The sequence below is a fragment of the Vipera berus genome (genome assembly GCF_964194415.1).
Source record: "Vipera berus genome assembly, chromosome: 6".
Taxonomy (NCBI): Eukaryota; Metazoa; Chordata; class Lepidosauria; order Squamata; family Viperidae; genus Vipera; species Vipera berus.
The window spans coordinates 59,052,472-59,072,116 of NC_138208.1; the positions used below are offsets into that span (position 1 = coordinate 59,052,472).

General features: G+C 41.0%; 1 protein-coding gene across 1 annotated transcript in view; it reads right to left on the reverse strand.

The window, feature by feature from the left end:
• Positions 1–830: 830 nt before the first annotated feature.
• Positions 831–19,645, reverse strand: part of GRIN2B (glutamate ionotropic receptor NMDA type subunit 2B) — a gene marked incomplete at both ends in the record, with an annotated part of 295,037 nt that continues 276,222 nt past the window's right edge. Inside the window, 3 exons of the mRNA XM_081331987.1 lie at positions 831–2,729; positions 9,837–10,075; positions 17,953–18,140. Of these exons, the coding sequence (XP_081188113.1) occupies positions 831–2,729; positions 9,837–10,075; positions 17,953–18,140 (2,326 nt within the window). The remainder of the gene's footprint in view (positions 2,730–9,836; positions 10,076–17,952; positions 18,141–19,645) is intronic.

A 19,645-nucleotide genomic window follows, 5' to 3' on the forward strand; every position in this document is an offset into this window, starting at 1 on the left:
AAAGGTTTATGGTTTCAAAATTAACAATGAGTTTTCATGAGTAGAGAAAAATCAGACAGATTCCCCACCCCAGGAGCCCACCTTTTAATTTTCTCAGGTAATAGTTTCCTGTTCTCACTTGTCTTAGCTTCTGTAATTTCAGCCTATCCTTCAGAAATGGCCTTGATGGACTGCCGTAACTGAACTTCCAAGCAGATCTCCACGCCTCCTTTTTCCATAAGATATATTGTATTCCAGGATGTAAGTATTTATGCAATTTCAATTTTTACCCTTTCCCTAAAGTCTTTATAAAAGAACTGAATGTATTTCATTAAATAAATTCCACATTAGTTGTATCTCACAATTTTTTAAAAGTACAGATATAAAAAGAACTAATCTTTGAAACACCATTCTTTCCTCTGCTCTTTACCTTACATGGTATTTTCATATCAATACTAACCATCCCTGTTTGCTGCTAAGAAAACCCCAATTCTGTATTGGGGTATTGTCCCTACCCATGTGCTGACCTCACCTCATCCATGCCCTGTCTTTCCAACTGTGAAAACACAAGCTAAGCTAGTAAGCTCTGACATGTGATGGTCAGGAATGGAAATGTGAGTAGGGAAATGAAAAGAGATAATTAGGAGTTCAGGTGTGGGGAAAGAAAGAAGTGGCACTTCTCATCAGATCTGCCTAAGCAGAACTCCAATATTCCACATTTTTTTTTTAAAAAAAGGAAAGAAACAGTAGCAGAAGAGTAGCAAATGGGAGCTAGGACTAAACCCACCACTTGCCCCTCCCATGCTTTGCATTTCCTGCACCATCCCCTCCCATGCTTTTTTCCCCATCACTCAGACATCAGATTCAATACTAGAAAGTTTCTCATAAACATGCCCATTGCTAGAGCCATTGAAAGCCCTGGGGTTTTTGTTGTTAGGCACACAGGGGTTGGACTGGTTCCCTATACAGATGTCCTTCTGGAAACGGGCTGGCACAGCTCCATGAAGAGCTGAGACCACTGGCTTGTTGGTGGTGACAATGGCTCGGAAGTCTGGCCTGGCCTTGGGCCCTCCTGCCACCACAGGCTGCCTGAAGAAATAGGATTTGCTGCCATGGAGCAAGCACTGGTCATCCCCAAAAGTGGGGATGAAAGGGTTTTGAGTGACCCGATCGGGGTAGAGAGACTTGCTTAGCATATAACCACCACTAATGCCAGGATTGTTGTGGTGGTGGTGGCTGGTAGCAGGCAGTGAGGACTTGTTGTTGGCAAAAGTGGACTCGCTTGCTGGCATTTCAAACATATGAGCATAAGGGCTTCCCTCCAAAAAGCGGCCTTTGTCCTTTAAGCTCACACTGCGTGGGGCCAAGGCTGCTTCTTCCTTCTGCAGATCCACAAATGTGTCATAGGAGTGCTGCCGGCGGAGCTTGTTGCGATTCTTTTTCTGCACCTTGGAGGCAGAGTTGGAAGGGCTCTGAGGGTACTTGGTGGTGGAGGTGCTGGTTGCCACTGGCACAGGAGCAGATGGCTGATCCAGCTCTTGAAGGGAGTTGTCCTCACTGATATCATACAGGTTGCCTGCCTTCTTGCAAGCTTCACACCGGATGCATGGCTGACGGGTGGAGTTCTGTCCGACCACAGCTGGGGTGTAGTTATGCAGCTTAGATGGGCAACTGCGGCAATAATTAGACCCTGGCCGTTCCTCCCAATCAAGATTGGTAAGGTTTTTTTCCCATGGCACTGGTACCCCACTCACAACACTGTGCTTGTGCTCATTGTTTACTCCAAATTCCCCTGACCCATGTTTGTGATGGGTCCTATTTGTACACGTCCCTGTTCCCCCTAGAGTGTCACGCTTAAAGTCATCTCCCCGTTCTTTATAGATATCTGTCAGATCTACATGTTCCCAATGTGGTGAGTTTTCCTTAGCCCGGAATTGGTCCAAATAGAAATCCCTTAGCCCTTCCTTGTCTCTAAAGTAGCGCTTGTGATCAGGAGAACGGGGACGCCGTCGATAGGCCAGTTCAATCTCATCAAACTCTCTTCGTGATTTAGCTGAGGCTGGGCGTTTCTTTAAACTATCTTTATATTGCTGTTTTCTCCGCTTTGCAGCATTACCTTCAATGTTACCATATGTTACTGTATGAGTGGATATGTCTGAAACATCTGAACGGATTAAATCATCATGTGCCCCTCCTCCACTATATCGATCACTCTTGAATGACAGCTTGCCATAAAGGTCACCTAACTGGCCATGCTTGGCTGTTGGTAAACCAATGTCTAGTGGTTTTTTACTGAGGGATCGAGACTGGGTAGAGAAAGGTGGATTATCACAGTCATATAGTCCATCAATAGAACTGGCACTACCAATGCTATGGGGGCGATGATGATGATGATAATGGTCTTGATAAACATTACTTTCTTTCAGTTGTAGATTGCCGAAAGTCCTTTCTACCTCACTAATATAATCACTGAAAAGATTCTCCTCACAAGGGGGGTTATTATAAGACTTGCAATCAGAGTGGGTAAAGCTGCGGCGATGTTCAGAGATATCATAAACTGATGATTCACGGCGGATGAAATCCAGGGCACTTTGTGGTGATCCATTGACACCTGAAAGGTTAGCCATGTTCTTTGCTGTTCGGAGCAGACGCAAAATATTAGAATGGGTATTATTCATGGTGGCAGTGGGAGAATTCATAGAAGAATGATGGTCTTCAATAGCCACTCCATGGATGCAGCTGTAAATACCCTGTAAAGGGAAAAAGGAAAAAAAGGTTAACAGAGAAGCTTAGCAGAGACACTACAGAGTTAGAAGTTGGGAAAATGTTTTTTGGTAAATAAGTTTTTATCTTTCAAGGTTTCTTGCTGTATCACTTTTAACTGGACAACATACTTCCTTTGGAGTTGTTCTCATTCTGCTTTCAGAAAAAAAGGATGTTGCATTTGTATACATTGATTCAGATCATTAATTCTTTTACCACTACTACAACCATTCTTTCACTTTTCACCCCTAATTGTGCTTTTAGTTCCTTTGTATTTGGGGATCTATTTCTTTATTTACAAGGCTTGCTGAAGAGCATCAATCAAAATTATTCTGGTTAATGTACAACAATAAACACAGGAGTAAAAGAACAAATGACAAGAAAAACACCAATGCTTAATCAATATAAAAATCAAAAAGTCAACCAGGATCAATCTATAAACTAAAATCTCATTGAAGTAAAATGGTTTTTAAAAATCTTTGAAAATGTAGGAAGTGCTGCCCCAAACTGAGAGATAGGGACAGTATATTGTATGAAGAGGGGATCACCCAAGAGTCGATCCCACACCTGTGTCATTCACATGAAGTGGGTGACTTAGCAGGGCCTCTCTCAATATTTGGACTGGATGGGCAGAATCAAACTTGAAAAGGAGTCTCTGGTGTATCCCTGTACCACAACATACTGTATAAGACTCAATAACTTATTGAGTCCAAACGTCAATTGACCTTAGGATAAGACTAATCAAATGTGGTATTTGCCCCAGAAGTACAATAGCTTACAAGTTAGTTTCAAAGGTAGCTCCAATTTCAGGGCATTTCAGTAGACAAGTTGTGAAATGATCAAAGTTTTAGACATTGTCACCAAGGCTTCTTAAGCAAGGAAAGGCCATACATCAGTATGCTGGTGATGTATAGTTATATATCTCTACTTCTGCCTAGTGAAGCAATGATGTTGATGTTCCAGTTTTTGGAGACTGTGGGGATCTGGATGGGTAACAACAGGCTTCAGCTGTTGTGATTCAGGGTCAGCCTGTGGGTTCGGCAGTTGGGTCGGACGACTCAGAGGAGGAGGGTGTTGAAGAGCTTGCTGAGGGGGTTGGAGAGCTTGCTGATGAGAGCCCTCAGCCAGGCCCCTCCCACCTGGTCACGACAGAGACCCAGCTGTGTGAGCCTGACAGCGTGGATGAAGATGACCCACAGCTGGCCCTGTTCAAGGACGCCCGACGCAGGAGGCAGTCAATCAGGAGTAAACAGAGGAAGGCAATGGGGCACCTCGGAAGGAGGCAGAGAGAAGCCACGCCCTGAACTGTACTGTATGAAAGGGGAATGCGTGGGAGGGCTGGTTTGCTGAAGGCAACCGCTTGAATAGTTCCTGTTTCATAGCTCCTGTTTCATGGTTGGTGTCTTGTTTTGCTCTGTTTTATGTTAATAAATTTGGCAGGCTTAATTCCAGCCTCTTGCCGTTTGTAAAGGGGTTGTCCCTGCCTTTTCTGCAGGGCCAGTAGCAGGCTGATACAGAACATCAGCTGAACCCTGAAGATTAAGTGGCATGGAGTTTTGAAGCCTTCTGGAGCTGGAACTTTACTGTTTTTGGCAGGTAGCAGTCATGCCATTTGTGTCCCTTCCTAGACTATAAAACTTTACAACTCAGTTACTCATGCTTTGGTCACATCCAGGATGGATTATAAAGCTCTCTACATTGGTCTCTCCTTGAAGAGCATCTGAAAGCTTCAGTTGGTGCAGAGTGCAGCTATGCAGATATTATGTATGTCCCTAGGGTGTTATGTCTGTGGGCTGCCTCGGCTACCAGTTTGCTTCAGAGTACAATTCAGGGTGTCTTTTCTGTTGTGCCCCCCACCTTCTGAACATCATTCCCCCTGAGGTGAGTTTAGCCCCATCCCTGTTAGCCCTCTGGAACAGCTTTAAAATCTGGTTCTTCTATAAGCCTTGGGGATCCCATGATGAGTTTGCAACAATCACTTGTCTGTTGTCAAGTAACTGTTTTTTTCCATCAGTATAGGGGTTTATTTTTTTATTCAGGCTTGTGTGTTTTATTTTTGTTATTATGATGATGATTGCATGCTGTCCAGAGTCATTTTTTGTGAGATAGACTGATATATTAATTTGATAAACACAGATACATACATACATACATACTTGGTACACCAGCCAAAGATTCCCCTGGACACAACTTCTAGCTGCTGCTGTAGCAGGAACCAAATCACAAATTATCTCCAGAGTAGTGCAACCCTATCAAGGGCTGATGTTATTGGATAGTCATAATGTGAATCGACCAGCAGTAATTCTATTTGGCAGGAATTAATTTGAGTTTGTTTCATCTTATCCAGTTTGTTACAGCCTTCAGGCATCAGTTTAAGACCTTAATAGATTTGTTTTGGATTGGATATCACTATTAGATTACTTCTCTCAAAAACTTCACATAGATTTTAAATAATGTGAGAGAGGAAACTGAGCTCAAATGCTCTCATGACATACGAGAGCACCCAAGCAACCAACTTGGCCACTCTTCACCTGTGACTATGAACCAGAACTGCCCCCTTGAGCCGGAGTAAAATCTTTGTAAAAGGTGCCTTCAACTTCAAATCCTTGCAGATAGCCTGAAAAATACCATGGTTGAGAGTATTTAATTCTGTTGAGAGATCCATGAGAACTAGAAGGTATTAGTACCCCAATTCATTTCTCAACCAAGACTGTCTACTAGAATGAACATTGCTATTTGGTCTCATGATCAGCCATGAATTCTGATTCAACAGGATCTAGATAATCTATTTCTTCCATGATTTTGTAGAGCTGAATCTCTGTCACCCTTCCAACTATCTTCCCCAAGCAGGAAAGACTGACATTGGATGAAAGTTACATTTCAGTAAGTCTGACCATTTTTTTTGGTCACATTAACTAATAGACGGATGTGAATCCCTCCTCTTAAGGTGGGGTCCTGGTGGTCAGTTGGGCCTACTTCTGGTATACCTCTCTCCAAGCTGCACAGCAACGGTTCTACCCAAGCTACCTGACGCCATCTCAGGATTGGCGGTCAAATTTCCAAAGCTTATGGTACTGGGAGATTTTAATCTACCTTCCCTGGGCAGTGCATCAGAAGTGGCCCGAGAGTTCATGGCCTCCATGACGGCCATGGACCTTACTCAAATTACTCAGGACCCAACTCACGAGGGAGGAAACATGCCGGATCTAATTTTTGTCTCTGGGCAGTGGCTAAATGGGATGGGTGGGGTTACTCCAACATCACAACCCCTTTCATGGACAGACCACTACCTCCTGCGGTTGGGCCTCCGTCACGTCACCCCCCGATGTCAGGAAGCGGAACCGACCAGGTGGTTCCGCCCCAGGCGCCTGATGGACCCAGATAAATTCCAGATGGCGCTTGGACCGATTCCCACCTCCCTCTCCCACAACCCGGTCGAGTCCTTAGTTAATGCCTGGCAACAGGCTGCTTCGGAGGCGCTCGACCGCGTTGTCCCTTTGCGGCCTCTGACCCGGCGCAAGTCCCGACTCGCTCCTTGGTTCTCCAAGGACCTGCGGGAGATGAAGCGCCAGAGAAGGGGCCTAGAGAGCATTTGGAGAGCCAGTCGGTCTGAGTCTGACCGAACACAGTTAAGATCCTTTTCTAGATCCTATCTTGTGGCAATGAGGGTGGCAAAGCACGCCTACTTCACCACCCTCATTGCGTCCGCAGATAATCGCCCGGCCGCCCTATTTAGAGTGGTCCGCTCCCTTTTAAGTCAAGAGACGGGAGAGGACCCCCTACATGGACGGGCTGAGGAATTTAGTAAATATCTGGTGGACAAAATTGCTCAGATTCGGGCTGGTCTGGACTCTGACTGGGCAGTATCTAACGAGAGGAAAACGATGAAGTTGGCCAAGTACATTTGGGAAGAGTTCGATCCTGTGACTCCGGATGAAGTGGACAAGATCATGGGGAAACTAAGTGCCGCCACATGTTTGTTGGACCCGTGTCCCTCCTGGCTAGTCTATGCTTCTCGGGAGGTTACACGAGGCTGGCTCCTAGCAGTTATCAATGCCTCACTGAGTGAAGGGTACTTCCCTGCTGCCTTGAAAGAGGCGGTGGTAAGGCCCCTCCTCAAGAAACCGGCACTGGACCCAGCTGTTTTAAACAACTTCCGTCCTGTCTCCAACCTTCGCTTCCTTGCGAAGGTCGTTGAGAGCGTGGTGGCACGACAGCTCCCTTTGAACCTGGAGGAAGCTGAATATCTAGATCCGTACCAATCGGGTTTCAGACCGGGGCACAGCACGGAGACGGCATTGGTCGCGCTGGTGAATGATCTCTGGCGGGCCCGAGATAGAGGTTATTCTTCTGTCCTGGTCCTATTAGATCTATCAGCGGCTTTTGATACCATCGACCATGGTATCTTACTGCGTCGTCTTGAGGGGCTGGGAGTGGGAGGCACCGTTCTACGTTGGTTCTCCTCCTACCTCTCGGACCGTTCGCAGACGGTGTTGGCAGGAGGGCAGAGGTCAAGCCCTAGGCCTCTTAATTGTGGAGTGCCTCAGGGTTCGGTGCTCTCGCCCCTCCTGTTCAACATCTATATGAAGCCGCTGGGAGAGATCATCCGTAGCTTCGGGGTGAAATATCATCAATATGCTGATGATACCCAGCTATTCATCTCCACCCCGAACCAACCCAGTGATGCCCTCGATGTGATGTCCCGTTGTCTGGAAGCGGTACAGATTTGGATGGGAGAAAACAGGCTTCGACTCAACCCGGCCAAGACTGAGTGGCTGTACATACCGTCATCTCGTTTAGTCCAAGAGGTTCCATCTCTGACTATAGGAGGAGAGATGTTACCTCCCATTGATAAAGCACGCAATCTGGGCGTCCTCCTAGATTCACGACTCAGTTTTGAAGATCACATCGGAACCGTGGCTAGGGGGGCATTTGCCCAGATTCGTCTTATATACCAATTACGCCCCTTTTTGGACCGAGATGCCCTACGTACAGTCACCCACGCACTCGTTACCTCCCGTATTGATTACTGTAATGCTCTCTACATGGGGCTGCCCTTAAAGACCACCCGGAGGCTTCAGCTGGTGCAGAATGCAGCTGCGCGGGTTGTGATGGGAGCTTCCCGATACTCCCATATTACACCCCTCCTGCGGGAGCTGCATTGGCTACCAGTTGCCCTCCGGGTGAGATTTAAGGTGCTGGTACTTACCTTTAAAGCCCTACATGGCTTAGGTCCGGGATACTTGCAGGACCATCTGCTGCCGGGAACAAATTCCCATCGTCCAGTACGCTCACACAGAGAAGGCCTCCTCAGGGTACCGTCAGCTAGGCAATGTCGGCTGGCGACCCCCAGGGGGAGGGCCTTCTCTGTGGGAGCACCAACCCTATGGAATCAGCTTCCCCCTGAGCTTCGGATAGCCCAAAACCTCCAATCCTTTCGCCGCGGCCTCAAAACACACCTGTTCCACCAAGCTGACCTAGACTGACAGGCATCTTAATTAATTTATATTTAGTATTTTTAATTCATTTTTAAATTCTCTAATTTTTTATTGCACTGATGTTCTCAATTTCATTTATCTTGATTTATGCACTTATTATATGTTTTATTGTGAGCCGCCCTGAGTCCTTCAGGAGATAGGGCGGGATATAAATCCCATCAATAAATAAATAAATAAATAATTTGCTTGTTTAAAACATTCTGCTCAAAACTTATCTTTAAACCATATACTTATTTCCAATATCCATGTTGTTATTCTTGCCAGGAATGTTGTTCTTAATTTACATGTGATATATTTCATTTTTTTCTGAATTATGAAGCCTACTAGGTCATTGCCTACTAGTATCTTATTAACTCTCCCAAAATATTACTACTAAAATGCACTAAAAGATTACTCTGAAGCTCAAGATACCTTCAATTCCATTGCCTCATAAATTTATCGGATGATGGGACTAGTAATTGATCTATGGTTTTGACTAGCATTAGCTTCTAATTCTGATTCAAGGTGCTCCTTCTTACTTATAATATCCTAAATGAGGCCAACCTTACACTTTGTAGATGTTCTTGGGCACCATCCTAAGATTTGTTCACTCAGGAATTAGAAACTGTCAAGCCAAGTACAATGTATTAGTTCACTTGGCACAGTCTCCTGTCCCTCTTCACAACCCAGTCTTTGTTATTCATTTGGATCACAGCTTGTGACCTACAAAGTCATACTTGCTCTAGTCCTTCCCCAGCAATTGTGATAAAGAAAACAGAACATACACACTGTGTATAATTTATCTTTCTCAAGCAAAATCCATTGCCATCTTTTGTTCAGTATCTGAATTTGATTTTTCTGGTTAAATAATATGCTATTTTAAAGTATTTTGAATTAGCTTAATAATTTTATAATCAAAGCTTTGGCTACCAAGATATACTTTAAAGCTGAACAAATTTACAACTTGTTAAAATATTATTTCAAAATTATTGATGAAGTTTCAACTAATTTATAATATGAAAGCATTTGTAAGAATTTTCAATTTTAATGAACATTAGAAGAGCTATGTAGGATTAAGGTAATGGTATATCTAGTCCAGCAGTTTGTATCTCATAGTGGTCAAGCATCCTTTCCATTACATTACATTTTCATTATCCTTGAGAAAAAAATGCTATTAAAATTGTTTAAAAGTAAGGTGATTTGTATTTAATTTTCCTGATTATTACCTTTGCAGGAATGAAAGGCTCTGTTAAAGAGGGGAAGAATCTGTTCAGCTATACTCAGAAGCATAATGGATTCAAGATATCTTTATTTTTTAGGCAAGGGGTGTGCAACCTATGGCCAAGGACCACATGCAGCCTCCCCATTGGCCATTCATAAGTTATCAAACCATGATTTTGAATGTGAGAAAAGAAGGATGCTCTTAAATTCACAAGGAGTAATTGTAGAGGCAATCGCTTTTTAAAAAAAAAAATTCTTCCTTCCTAGATCAAATTCTTTGATCTAGCTCTATCCAATTTCAAATGCTTGTTCAATGGTCAAATGAAACCCCCGGTTTTATATTGGACTAAATACACCACTGTATTGTAATCCCTGTATTAGATTAAATACACTCACCCTGCTAATGGAGAAGACAACACCAGGCTTGCCAGAACAGACCCCCATGAAGCAATGGCGAAATTGCCAGTAAAAGAGATGTTCACAGATGAAGGTGATGAGGCTGAGGGCCATGGCTGCTCCCAACATATAGAAGACTCCTGCCATGTTGTCAATATCCAGCTGACTACTCATCACCTCATTCTTCTCATTGTGACAAATCCCAGTAAGCCAGAGAGCTTCTAGTTCCTCCATCTCCCCTACAAAAGAGTTGGGGAAAAAATGAAACATGAAATCCATTTTGTGTGTGTGTGTGTGTCTGTCTGTGTGTGTGTGTCTGTGTTAATCAGAATAATAGAGACTTCTATTTTTAACTGATTTTATTTGATATTTTAAAGCATTCTTAATGACAAATATGCTTTGCAGTCTTCATCCCTGTGACTCACAAAGCTTCTTTTCTGAGATTATTCCCAGTTTCCCATGAACTGAGGAGGCTTAGGGTGACTTGCCAAATACTGCTGGCTACTTCTGCTGACTGCCAGCTGCCTACAGTTTGGCAATTCGAGTCTCACCGGCTCAAGGTTGACTCAGCCTTCCATCCTTCCAAGGTTGGTAAAATGAGGACTCAGATTGTTGGGGGCTGCATGCTGACTCTGTAAACTGCTTAGAGAGGGCTCTAAAGAACTGTGAAGCGGTATATAAATCTAAGTACTATTGCTATTATTTGCGAACAAACAGCTAAAGGTGATGAAAGATTCATGTCTGTGAGGTCATAGCTGAATCTGCAACCTGCTGGATAAGACTGGCACTTGTGCTCATTTGTAAAGGGGCAATGGCAGAAGGCGTGAACTATATATATATTTTAAAATCAGCTTGAACTCAGCTCTTACCCGGGACAAAAAAACCTTATCTCAAGGAACTTATTATTATTATCTATTATATGGGCAGGTTTAAGATAATAAATAACAACCTTCCTCATATTCCCCCTCCTTCTAAATAAAATAACTTGGACATACAATACTCAATACTGTTCAGTATTGCATATCAGGCATAGAATCAAGATCACACGAGGTATTAGTACCGCTTTATAAAACCCTAGTAAGATCACACCTAGAATACTGCAGCCAATTTTGGTCACCATATCGTAGAAAAGATGTTGAGAGTTTGGAAAAAATTCAGAGAAGAGCTACTAAGATGATCAAAGGCCTGGTGACGAAAGCATATGAAAAACGGCTACGGGACTTGGGATTGACTAGTCTAAAGAAAAGAAGAAATAGGGGAGTCATGATAGCAGTGTTCCCATATCTGAGGGGCTGCCACAAGGCAGAGGGGCCAGGTTATTCACCAGAGCACCAGAGGGAAGGACAAGAAAATGGTTGGAAACTGATCAGAGGGAGAAGCAGTCTCTTCAGCTTGTTTAATAGTAGCTTGTATAATAGCACCTGTTTTGCTTTTTAAAAAAAGATCATAAAACTGTATAGGTGCAGGTATTCTTTATATACTTTAATTCCTTATCAGTCCAGTGCCAGATGGCATCTTTGCAAGGTAATGACCTCAAATTTATGGTGTGGATAACTACATTGGGAATATATTTTGTGACATAATTTACCATTCTCATGATCCTCTGAACTTCGTTTTGTCATGTCAGTTTTGATACATCTGCAACTGCTTTTCCTTTTTTGGGGAAAAAGGTCTGGTTTAATGCCATCGTTTGTTAGTACATCTCTCAGATACTGTATTTCTTTAAGATTTGTTTTTGTTCAATTTTCAATGTCCTTGAGATTTTTCCAATGCTGCCCCCCTCCAGCCTATTCAAATGGTCTGCCCCCAGTGGCTGAGAGTCTTATGGAGGCTCTGGCTGCAGCCTGGAATCAGAAGGTGGCCAGAACCCTGGATAGGATAATCACCTTCTTGACCCATCACTAACCAACACTCTCCATGATTCATGGAGGAATTGAGGGTGTTGAAAAGAGCCAAGAAATAGGTAGAGTGCTGCTGAAGGGAGACAAATAATGAATTCTACTGACCACAGATTAGAGTTGCTAATTAAGGCCTACCTCATTGCAGTAAAAGTGGTGAAACATCACTATTTCTTTGCATTTATTGCATCCGCAGAGTGCTGCATGTTGGTTCTGTTTAATGTCACCTGGTCCCTCCTCAGGAAGGAGGGCTTGAACGAACATTTATAGGGCTATGCAGAGGAATTTGATGGATAAAATAGCTTGAATTTATTCTCAGTTAGATTCCAGCTGTGGAGCAGGTCCATTGAAGATGTCCAAGAAGCATGCTTAGCCAGTTATCTGGTAGCAGTTTGACCCTGTTGGACTTGAGGAAGTATACAGGGTCCTCAGGGCTGTTAGTGCAACTACTTATTTATTAGTTTCTTGCCCTCCTGGTTGGTAAGAACCTCCAGGATGGTGACTTTGGCTGGTCAGGTCCAGGACAAGAGCATTTTCTACTGTGATCGCCATCTTCTGGAATTTTCTCTCATCAGAGGTGAGATCCACCCCCACACTCCTGGACTTTCAGAAGAGCCTAAAAATCTGGCTCTGCCACTTGACCTGGGGCCCCAACTATGTTAGGGGTAGCTGACAGGGTAAAGAAGATTCTCACCCCTAGGCTGCCCATCATCTTGGTTCTTAACTTCTAATTTTTTATTCTAATTTTAATTGTTTTAGCACTTGTTAACTTTTATGATATTGTAGGCCACCCAAAGTCACTGGGTGGCATAGAAATTTAATAAATAAATACATTTCAGATTTAAGGACCTGACTTTTCCTAGTACCAGTTTTAACTGGTAATTGTGTTCTTCTATGGTGATCCATACAAGAATGTAATTCGTGTATAGCACTGTTGCTTAAATACTATCATCAATTTTGTAAGGTATGATAGAGGATTTCAAGGGTAGAATTTAACCCAAAGGAGATGCATTTAAAGATATAGTGACTCTGTGTGTGTGTGTGTGTGTGTGTGTGTGTGTAATATTTACATTCACCTATGTATCTGGGTATGTATAAAAACTGAGATTATTTATTCAATTTAGAAATATCTTTCTACCCCTATTTCTTCTATCAGAATGTCACCATGCTCTCTCTTTGTTTTGTTTTTTGTTTGTTTCAATCAAGTCTGACTCTTGAAGATTCTTGACAAGGTTTTTCATAAGTGGTTTGCCATTGTCTCCTTCCTAGGGCTGAGAGAAGGTGACCAGTTCAAAGTCACCCAGATGGTTTTGTAATTAAGACAGGACTAGAAGTCTCCTGGTTTCTATCTGAAATCTTAACCACTACACCAAACTGGCTCTCAGTTTATTTTCTTTGAGTGTACTACTTTAATTCTTTTGAGTCCAGGCAAATTCTCACAATCCATGTTTCTTGAAAACAATAATCATTTAATAAGCCCACTTATTTTGAAGTTTATTCTTCATTATGGCAAATAATTATTTTTGTTTCAGTTCTGGTTTTGTTTTTGTTTTAAATACTGCTTGTATATTGTGCATTGTATGTGTATGTAAGAGTAATGTGATGAATTCTTGGAAGCATTAACAATACTATAAAATACAACTTTATGCTCAGTTCAGTTCCTAAAAGGCATCTTCATTATCCATGGAGGATTTTTTCTGTAATAATTCTACAGTATATTGATTATAGTGAGACAGTTAACTACTTGTAAATTGCTGGATATTTTTAGGACCATTATGGTGCTTCATGGATTTAATAATACTGTTTTTACACAATAGATTATATTTTTTTCATTTCAAAATGAATTCAAACCACTCATTGTGTCTACTGGATTCTTATATGACTGCAGATATGGTTATTGGATATAACTCATTTTTTCTGTAGTCATGATCAACTGCTAGACTGACCTCTGCAACAGTAACAGTTATATAGCTGGTTTATTGTTATTGATTAAGCCTATGAAGAAATCATCTTCTTTAGATTCATGCTATTTTTTAAAAAATTTTGTACTTTTGCACATTTCAGCCATACAATTATATTTTCTATTTTTATGACATTTTGGCCATTTGTTGGACACTATTTACAGGTATACTTCCTTCCCGCTTTATTATTGCCTACAGTTTGTCTTGTTTTGAATTTTTTTGCTTTCTGGTTCCTTTGCTAGAGCCAAAACTATATTTCTGACTGGATCTGCTGGTATATTTCCATAAATCTTTATTACAGATGATGGTGAATAATGGACTATGGTTGCTACAGGAGTAATTATTAACTGTGAGTGAGCAACTTCTTCTCTTTGGCTTATATCAGTAGCATTTTCTATGGACAAATTGTCTCCAAGTAACTGGTCCTCCCTCATCTTGTTTCTTATACCCAAATTATTTGACCTTTGGGTATTCAGAAGCTTCAACTGGTATAAAATGCAATGGTCCAGGCTACTTTGGGCATACCAAATGTGCCCATGTGACACCACTGCTTTCCAAGTTGTAAATACATCTGCAAAATGTATCAAGGCCCTGTGTTCAACCATATTCAACTGTGTTACTGTAAATATTGTGTTATATCCATTATATTATAAATAATAAGCCCTGTTAAAATTGATCATTTACTGTATATAATCTAAAGTGAAACAAATAATGTTTATAAAGTAACCATTTTCTATACAAAGTGAATAAACAGTTAATTAAAATTGGGTTCTACCAGGTTGTCTAAGTATATTTATTTTAGATACATATAATCCTGTAAACCAGAGAACTAGAGATTTAACAATTTAACCGTGTTTTCCCCACTCCTTCCAACACACCTTTGTTATCTGGATGACATTGGTTCAAAGCAGTGACGATGCATACTAAACACTTAGAAATGTATTCCTTATCCTATGTCAAAGACAAAGTTTCTTTTCCTCACCTGCTTCAGAGACAGGTGAATCTCTCATTCCAGTGAAATGCATCAAGTATTTAAAAACATTGGTGTTTCTGTTGGAGTTACTGCATGCTGTGGCCTATGTTTCCCAGCTCAATTTCATCTGAGCCAGCTCAGGAAAAAAAAACTTCAAATGCAGTTTTTCTAGCATGCTATTTTATAACACTCAGGATTTGCTGGGAAAGCACAGTGTACCTATAAATTTGATACGGTACGATCAAGAGATTTACACTTAAATTTCTCATTGCACTCCCTTATACATTAAGAAATCAACTCTCCCTTGCAACTACCTCTATAGCAGCCTTTCAAGAAAATATTTTACAAAGACACATGCACACAAATATATGTTGCCAGATACAAAGGCTGAAGGATGGGGATGGGGTGTGGGGACAGCTGCAAACTAATTTAACTCATAAAGTACACAAAGCTCTGTGGTAATATACTTTGTATATATACTTGGCAGGTTTGAAGCAGGGAAAGTGCACTTGGATAAGCAGTCTGTATTTAGTTATTGGACAATTCTGGTTAAGCAAAGTTTGACTGAAGATTCTTGTTCATCAAGTTCCAAAACCCCAAGTACCTGGATAATGCCAGGCTGAAAACATTTTCAAACTGCCGATTGAGAGAAAAAACTGAAGGAACTGAGGATTTGTTTTAAAATGTATTGGGACTAATTGGCAATTGGGAAGATGGAAGGTGTGGCAGAAATTGTGAACTTTAATAGCTGACTAATCTTATTTATATCTACACCACATGCAACATATTGTAGTCCTTCTGATTATAAAGACATTATACCAGTAGGTTATTGCACATTTTGTTGGTTATCCCAAAGGTGCGTTTTCACAAGGCAACTGGACTTCCTTTCTTTTTTTGAAGAAATTTTGCTTCTCATCAAAGAAGCTTCTACAGCTCTGACTGGGGGAGAATGGAAGGATTTATATTCCTTGCTGTCTGCAAGGAGTATAAATCCTTCGATTCCCCACCATCCATTCAGAGCTGAAGAAATTTCTTGGATGAGAAGCAAAACGTCTTCAATTAACAACAAACTCCAGTTGCCTCATGAAAAAAATCAGTTAACTAAGGTATGTAGGAAGCACATCACAATAGTAAGGGGGAATTTAATTACCCTGACATCAACTGGGAGACAAACTCTGCACCAAGTGGAAGATCAAATAGATTCCTAACAAACCTAGCAGACAACTTTGTCTCCCAAAAAGTAGAGAAAGGAACTAGGGGATCAGCCATATTGGACTTAATTCTCACTAACAGAGATGAAATGATAGAAGGTGTTGAAGCCTCAGGAACCTGGGGAGGGGAGTGATCATGCATTACTGCAATTTAGCATTGTGCAGGCACAAGCAATAGAATATAGTCAAACTAGTGTCTTGGACTTTAAGAGAGCTAATTTCAATAAACCTAGAGAGACCTTGGAAAGGATTCCATGGATGAGAATCCTCAAGGGGAAAACAAGCCAAGAAGCTTGGGAAATTTTTAAAAGTGAGATTATAAAAGTCCAGTCTAGCACAATACCAATGAAGAAGCAAAATAACAGCTCTCAAAAGAAACCAGCATGGCTGCATAAAGAACTCTCTGATAAATTGAAAGACAAAAAGGACAAGTATAAAAAGTGGATATAGGGTCACATAACTAAGGCAGAATATCAACAAATAGGCTGAGCCTGCAAACATGAAGTGAGGAAAGCTAAGGCTCAAAATGAACTAAGGCTTGCAACAAAAGTAAAAAATAACAACAAAAAAGCTGGCAGGAATAGCCAACACTCCAGAAGATAGGGTTAAGGTACAGAAAGATCTTGACAGACTTGAACATTGGGTGCTATCTAACAAAATGAAATTCAGTGGTGACAAAAGTGAGGCTCTACATTTAGGCAAGAAAAACTAAATGCAAAGGTACAGTAAAGGTGGTACCTTGTTCAATAGTAGTAACTGTGAGAGGAATCTCGGAGTCCTAGTGGACAATCACTTAAATATGAGCCAGCAGTGTGCTGCAGCTGCCAAAAAAGCCAGCACAATGCTAAGCTGCATTAACAGAGGGATAGAATCAAGATCACATGAAGGATTAATACCAATTTATAGTGTGTTGGTAAGGTGACACTTGGAATATTGCATCCAGTTTTGGTCACCATGATGTAAAAAGATGTTGAGACTCTAGAAAGAGTACAGAGAAAAGCAACAAAGATGATTAGGGCACTGGAGGCTAAAACATATAAGGAATGGTTGCTGGAATTGGGTATGTCTAGTTTAATGAAGAGAAGGACGAGGGGTGACATGATAGCAGTGTTCCAATATCTCAGGGGTTTCCACAAAGAAGAGGGAGTCAAGCTATTCTCCAAAGCACCTGAAACAATGGGTGGAAACTAATCAAAGAGAGAAGCAACATAGAACTAAGAAGAAATTTCCTGACAGTTAAAACAATTAATTAGTGGAACAACCTGCCTCCAGAAGTTGGGAATGCTCCAACACTGGAAGTTTTTAAGAAGAAAGTGGACAACCATTTGTCTGAAATGGTATAGGGTTTCCTGCCTGAGCAGGGGGTTGGACTAGAAGACTTCCAAGGTCCCTTCTAACTCTATTATTATTATTAAAAAGCACATTTGGGATAACTATGACCTGGATGAGTGAGAATCTCCATAGACACATTTTGTTGGTGTTCCATCAGTACTATCAAAATCCAGCATTACTTCAAGCTTGCTGATGCTGTTCTATGCTTACTGCTTCTTACATCTTTTCTGTGCTTTGCATATCATTGTTCACCCAAAAAGGAATTACATGATGGATATTTATGTACTGCCAAGGCTGCGAATACTTGTTGGAGTTCCTGTCAAATATGCCAAAATGATTTTACTGTCTTTGACATAAATAGCATGTTTGCCTTTTAATGTCTTAATTCTGTATTCATAGTTACAAAATATATTTATTTTATTTCATCCTCCCTCCTAATTTCTTTGGGTGACATTGGCATACAAACTTAGAAAGTATAGCTTTTGTGTCTTTGAGATTACTAAAACTCCTCCTAATGATGTTTATGACTACAAGCCACTTTGGTAATTGCCACTGAAATGTTGAACTGTAAATCTCTCAAATAAATAAATGGCTATAAAACTAAACATTCAGTATGATGCATCGGGCCACAGTCTTTGAAAGAGTATTCTTTATTAGGTTAAAACACTGGAGGGTTTAATGAAATAATATTACTCCCTCTTAGTAAAAATACATTTTTTCTTCATTATCCAAATTACTCACCATCGCCAAAAAGCTGTAGAATTGCAAGATCCACTTGCCGCTTCCAGCCAGAATTCTTCTGGATGGCAATGCCATAGCCAGTAGAAGCAAAGACCTTTCCACTGCCAATTGTCACTAGCTTGCAGCCTTCATCTCTGCCAGCCATATAGTTTAGCACAGCAGCATCATAAATAAAAGCATCCAGTTTCCTATAGAATGTCAAAAACCCAAAAAAGGAAAGAATAACAGAAAAGTGTACAAAATTAAACCACTGTTCAGAAATCAATTGTGAGAAAGAATGATTCCAGGTAATACAAATATTTATGCACAACTAAAATTTGAGTACTCATGGGATCAATACACATTTTCAGCATCTTAAGTCTTTAAAGATATTTTCAGAACCCAAGCAAGAAAACATCTTTCACTTCTCTCCATAACTCAAACCTGAAAGCATCTTCATTCACTATAACATACCCTTTCTTAACTACAAAAACCATGTAGCAATAATTCGGCAACATGCCTAGGAAAAGTACACAGTGACTAAAGTAGTAAAGCATACCATTTCCCAATCAAACAGCTGGAGAGATAGTGTTAAGCAAAATGTAATTACTCAAATTAGATTTGGCCAGGAACCCTGCTCCTGTGAAGAGTCCCATGAGCATCTTTAAATATGACAAGTGGTTGGAGATCGTGTTATATCTCAATATAAGGGCAGAAATGTAAGCTTTATATTGCCCAAGTAATCTCATCATGAAGATGACATCTTCTGTCACCAAATCTATATTCATAATAAAGATGGAGCAAATCATTCTGTTTATATTTTTGAGAGCCTTTAATCCCTGAAAACAGGCATTTTATTCTGGTACTTTCCTAGAGAGTAAATTTCTTGAAAAATATGTAGAGAGCAGGAAGGAAAAGACGCATTGCATCTTTTCCCATTTTTCTTTCTTTTTCCATCTCTTATTTTAAAACAACCCCCACATGCACTCGTGGTGGCACTAATTTCTCTTTGCCTCATCCAGTAGTCAATCTTCTTGGAAGAATGGGTCTCATGCTGTTACCCTTATGTTTGCTTTTAATGTGCCCCCAAAGTTCATGACTGTTTGTGGGGCACAGATTAAAGGGGAATGTTTGATATGGCATTATTTAATACTAGCTATATTTTGACAAGTTGTTGAACCATTTGACTGGCTCAGTTCACATTTTGTTCTTATTATTCCCATACTTCCATAAGGTTTTTGTGTTTATCCCAGCAGGCAACTCATGACTATAAACAGCGTAGAACTCTTAACTGGGCCATAAAACCTGGCCTGCTTTTGGTCTTTATTTTATTGCAGCCCCCTCTTCCTGGCAGTTTGTCAAATAACTGCTTGGCGGACTGTTGTGGAGTACTAGCAGAGTGGGGAATGGTGCTTCTGGTAGTCTGCCACTGAGTTCTTTGACAGACTTTTGGAAAGTCTATTTCTCTCTGTAGCTGCCTCCTCCTGCTGGGATTTTTCCCATGTGCATATATGTACATAAGGCTTTGCCCAGTATCAACACCACTAAATATGCCTGCCCAATTCCTTGCTACTTCCTTATTTTGTCTTCATTCTAATTTGCGTTTATTGTTTCATACTACTGATCTCCTTACTGCATTTCACTTAAATGGATATAAATATTTATGCTTCAAAACTTCCTCATATCTCCTCTAGGCAATGGTGTGCATTGGAAT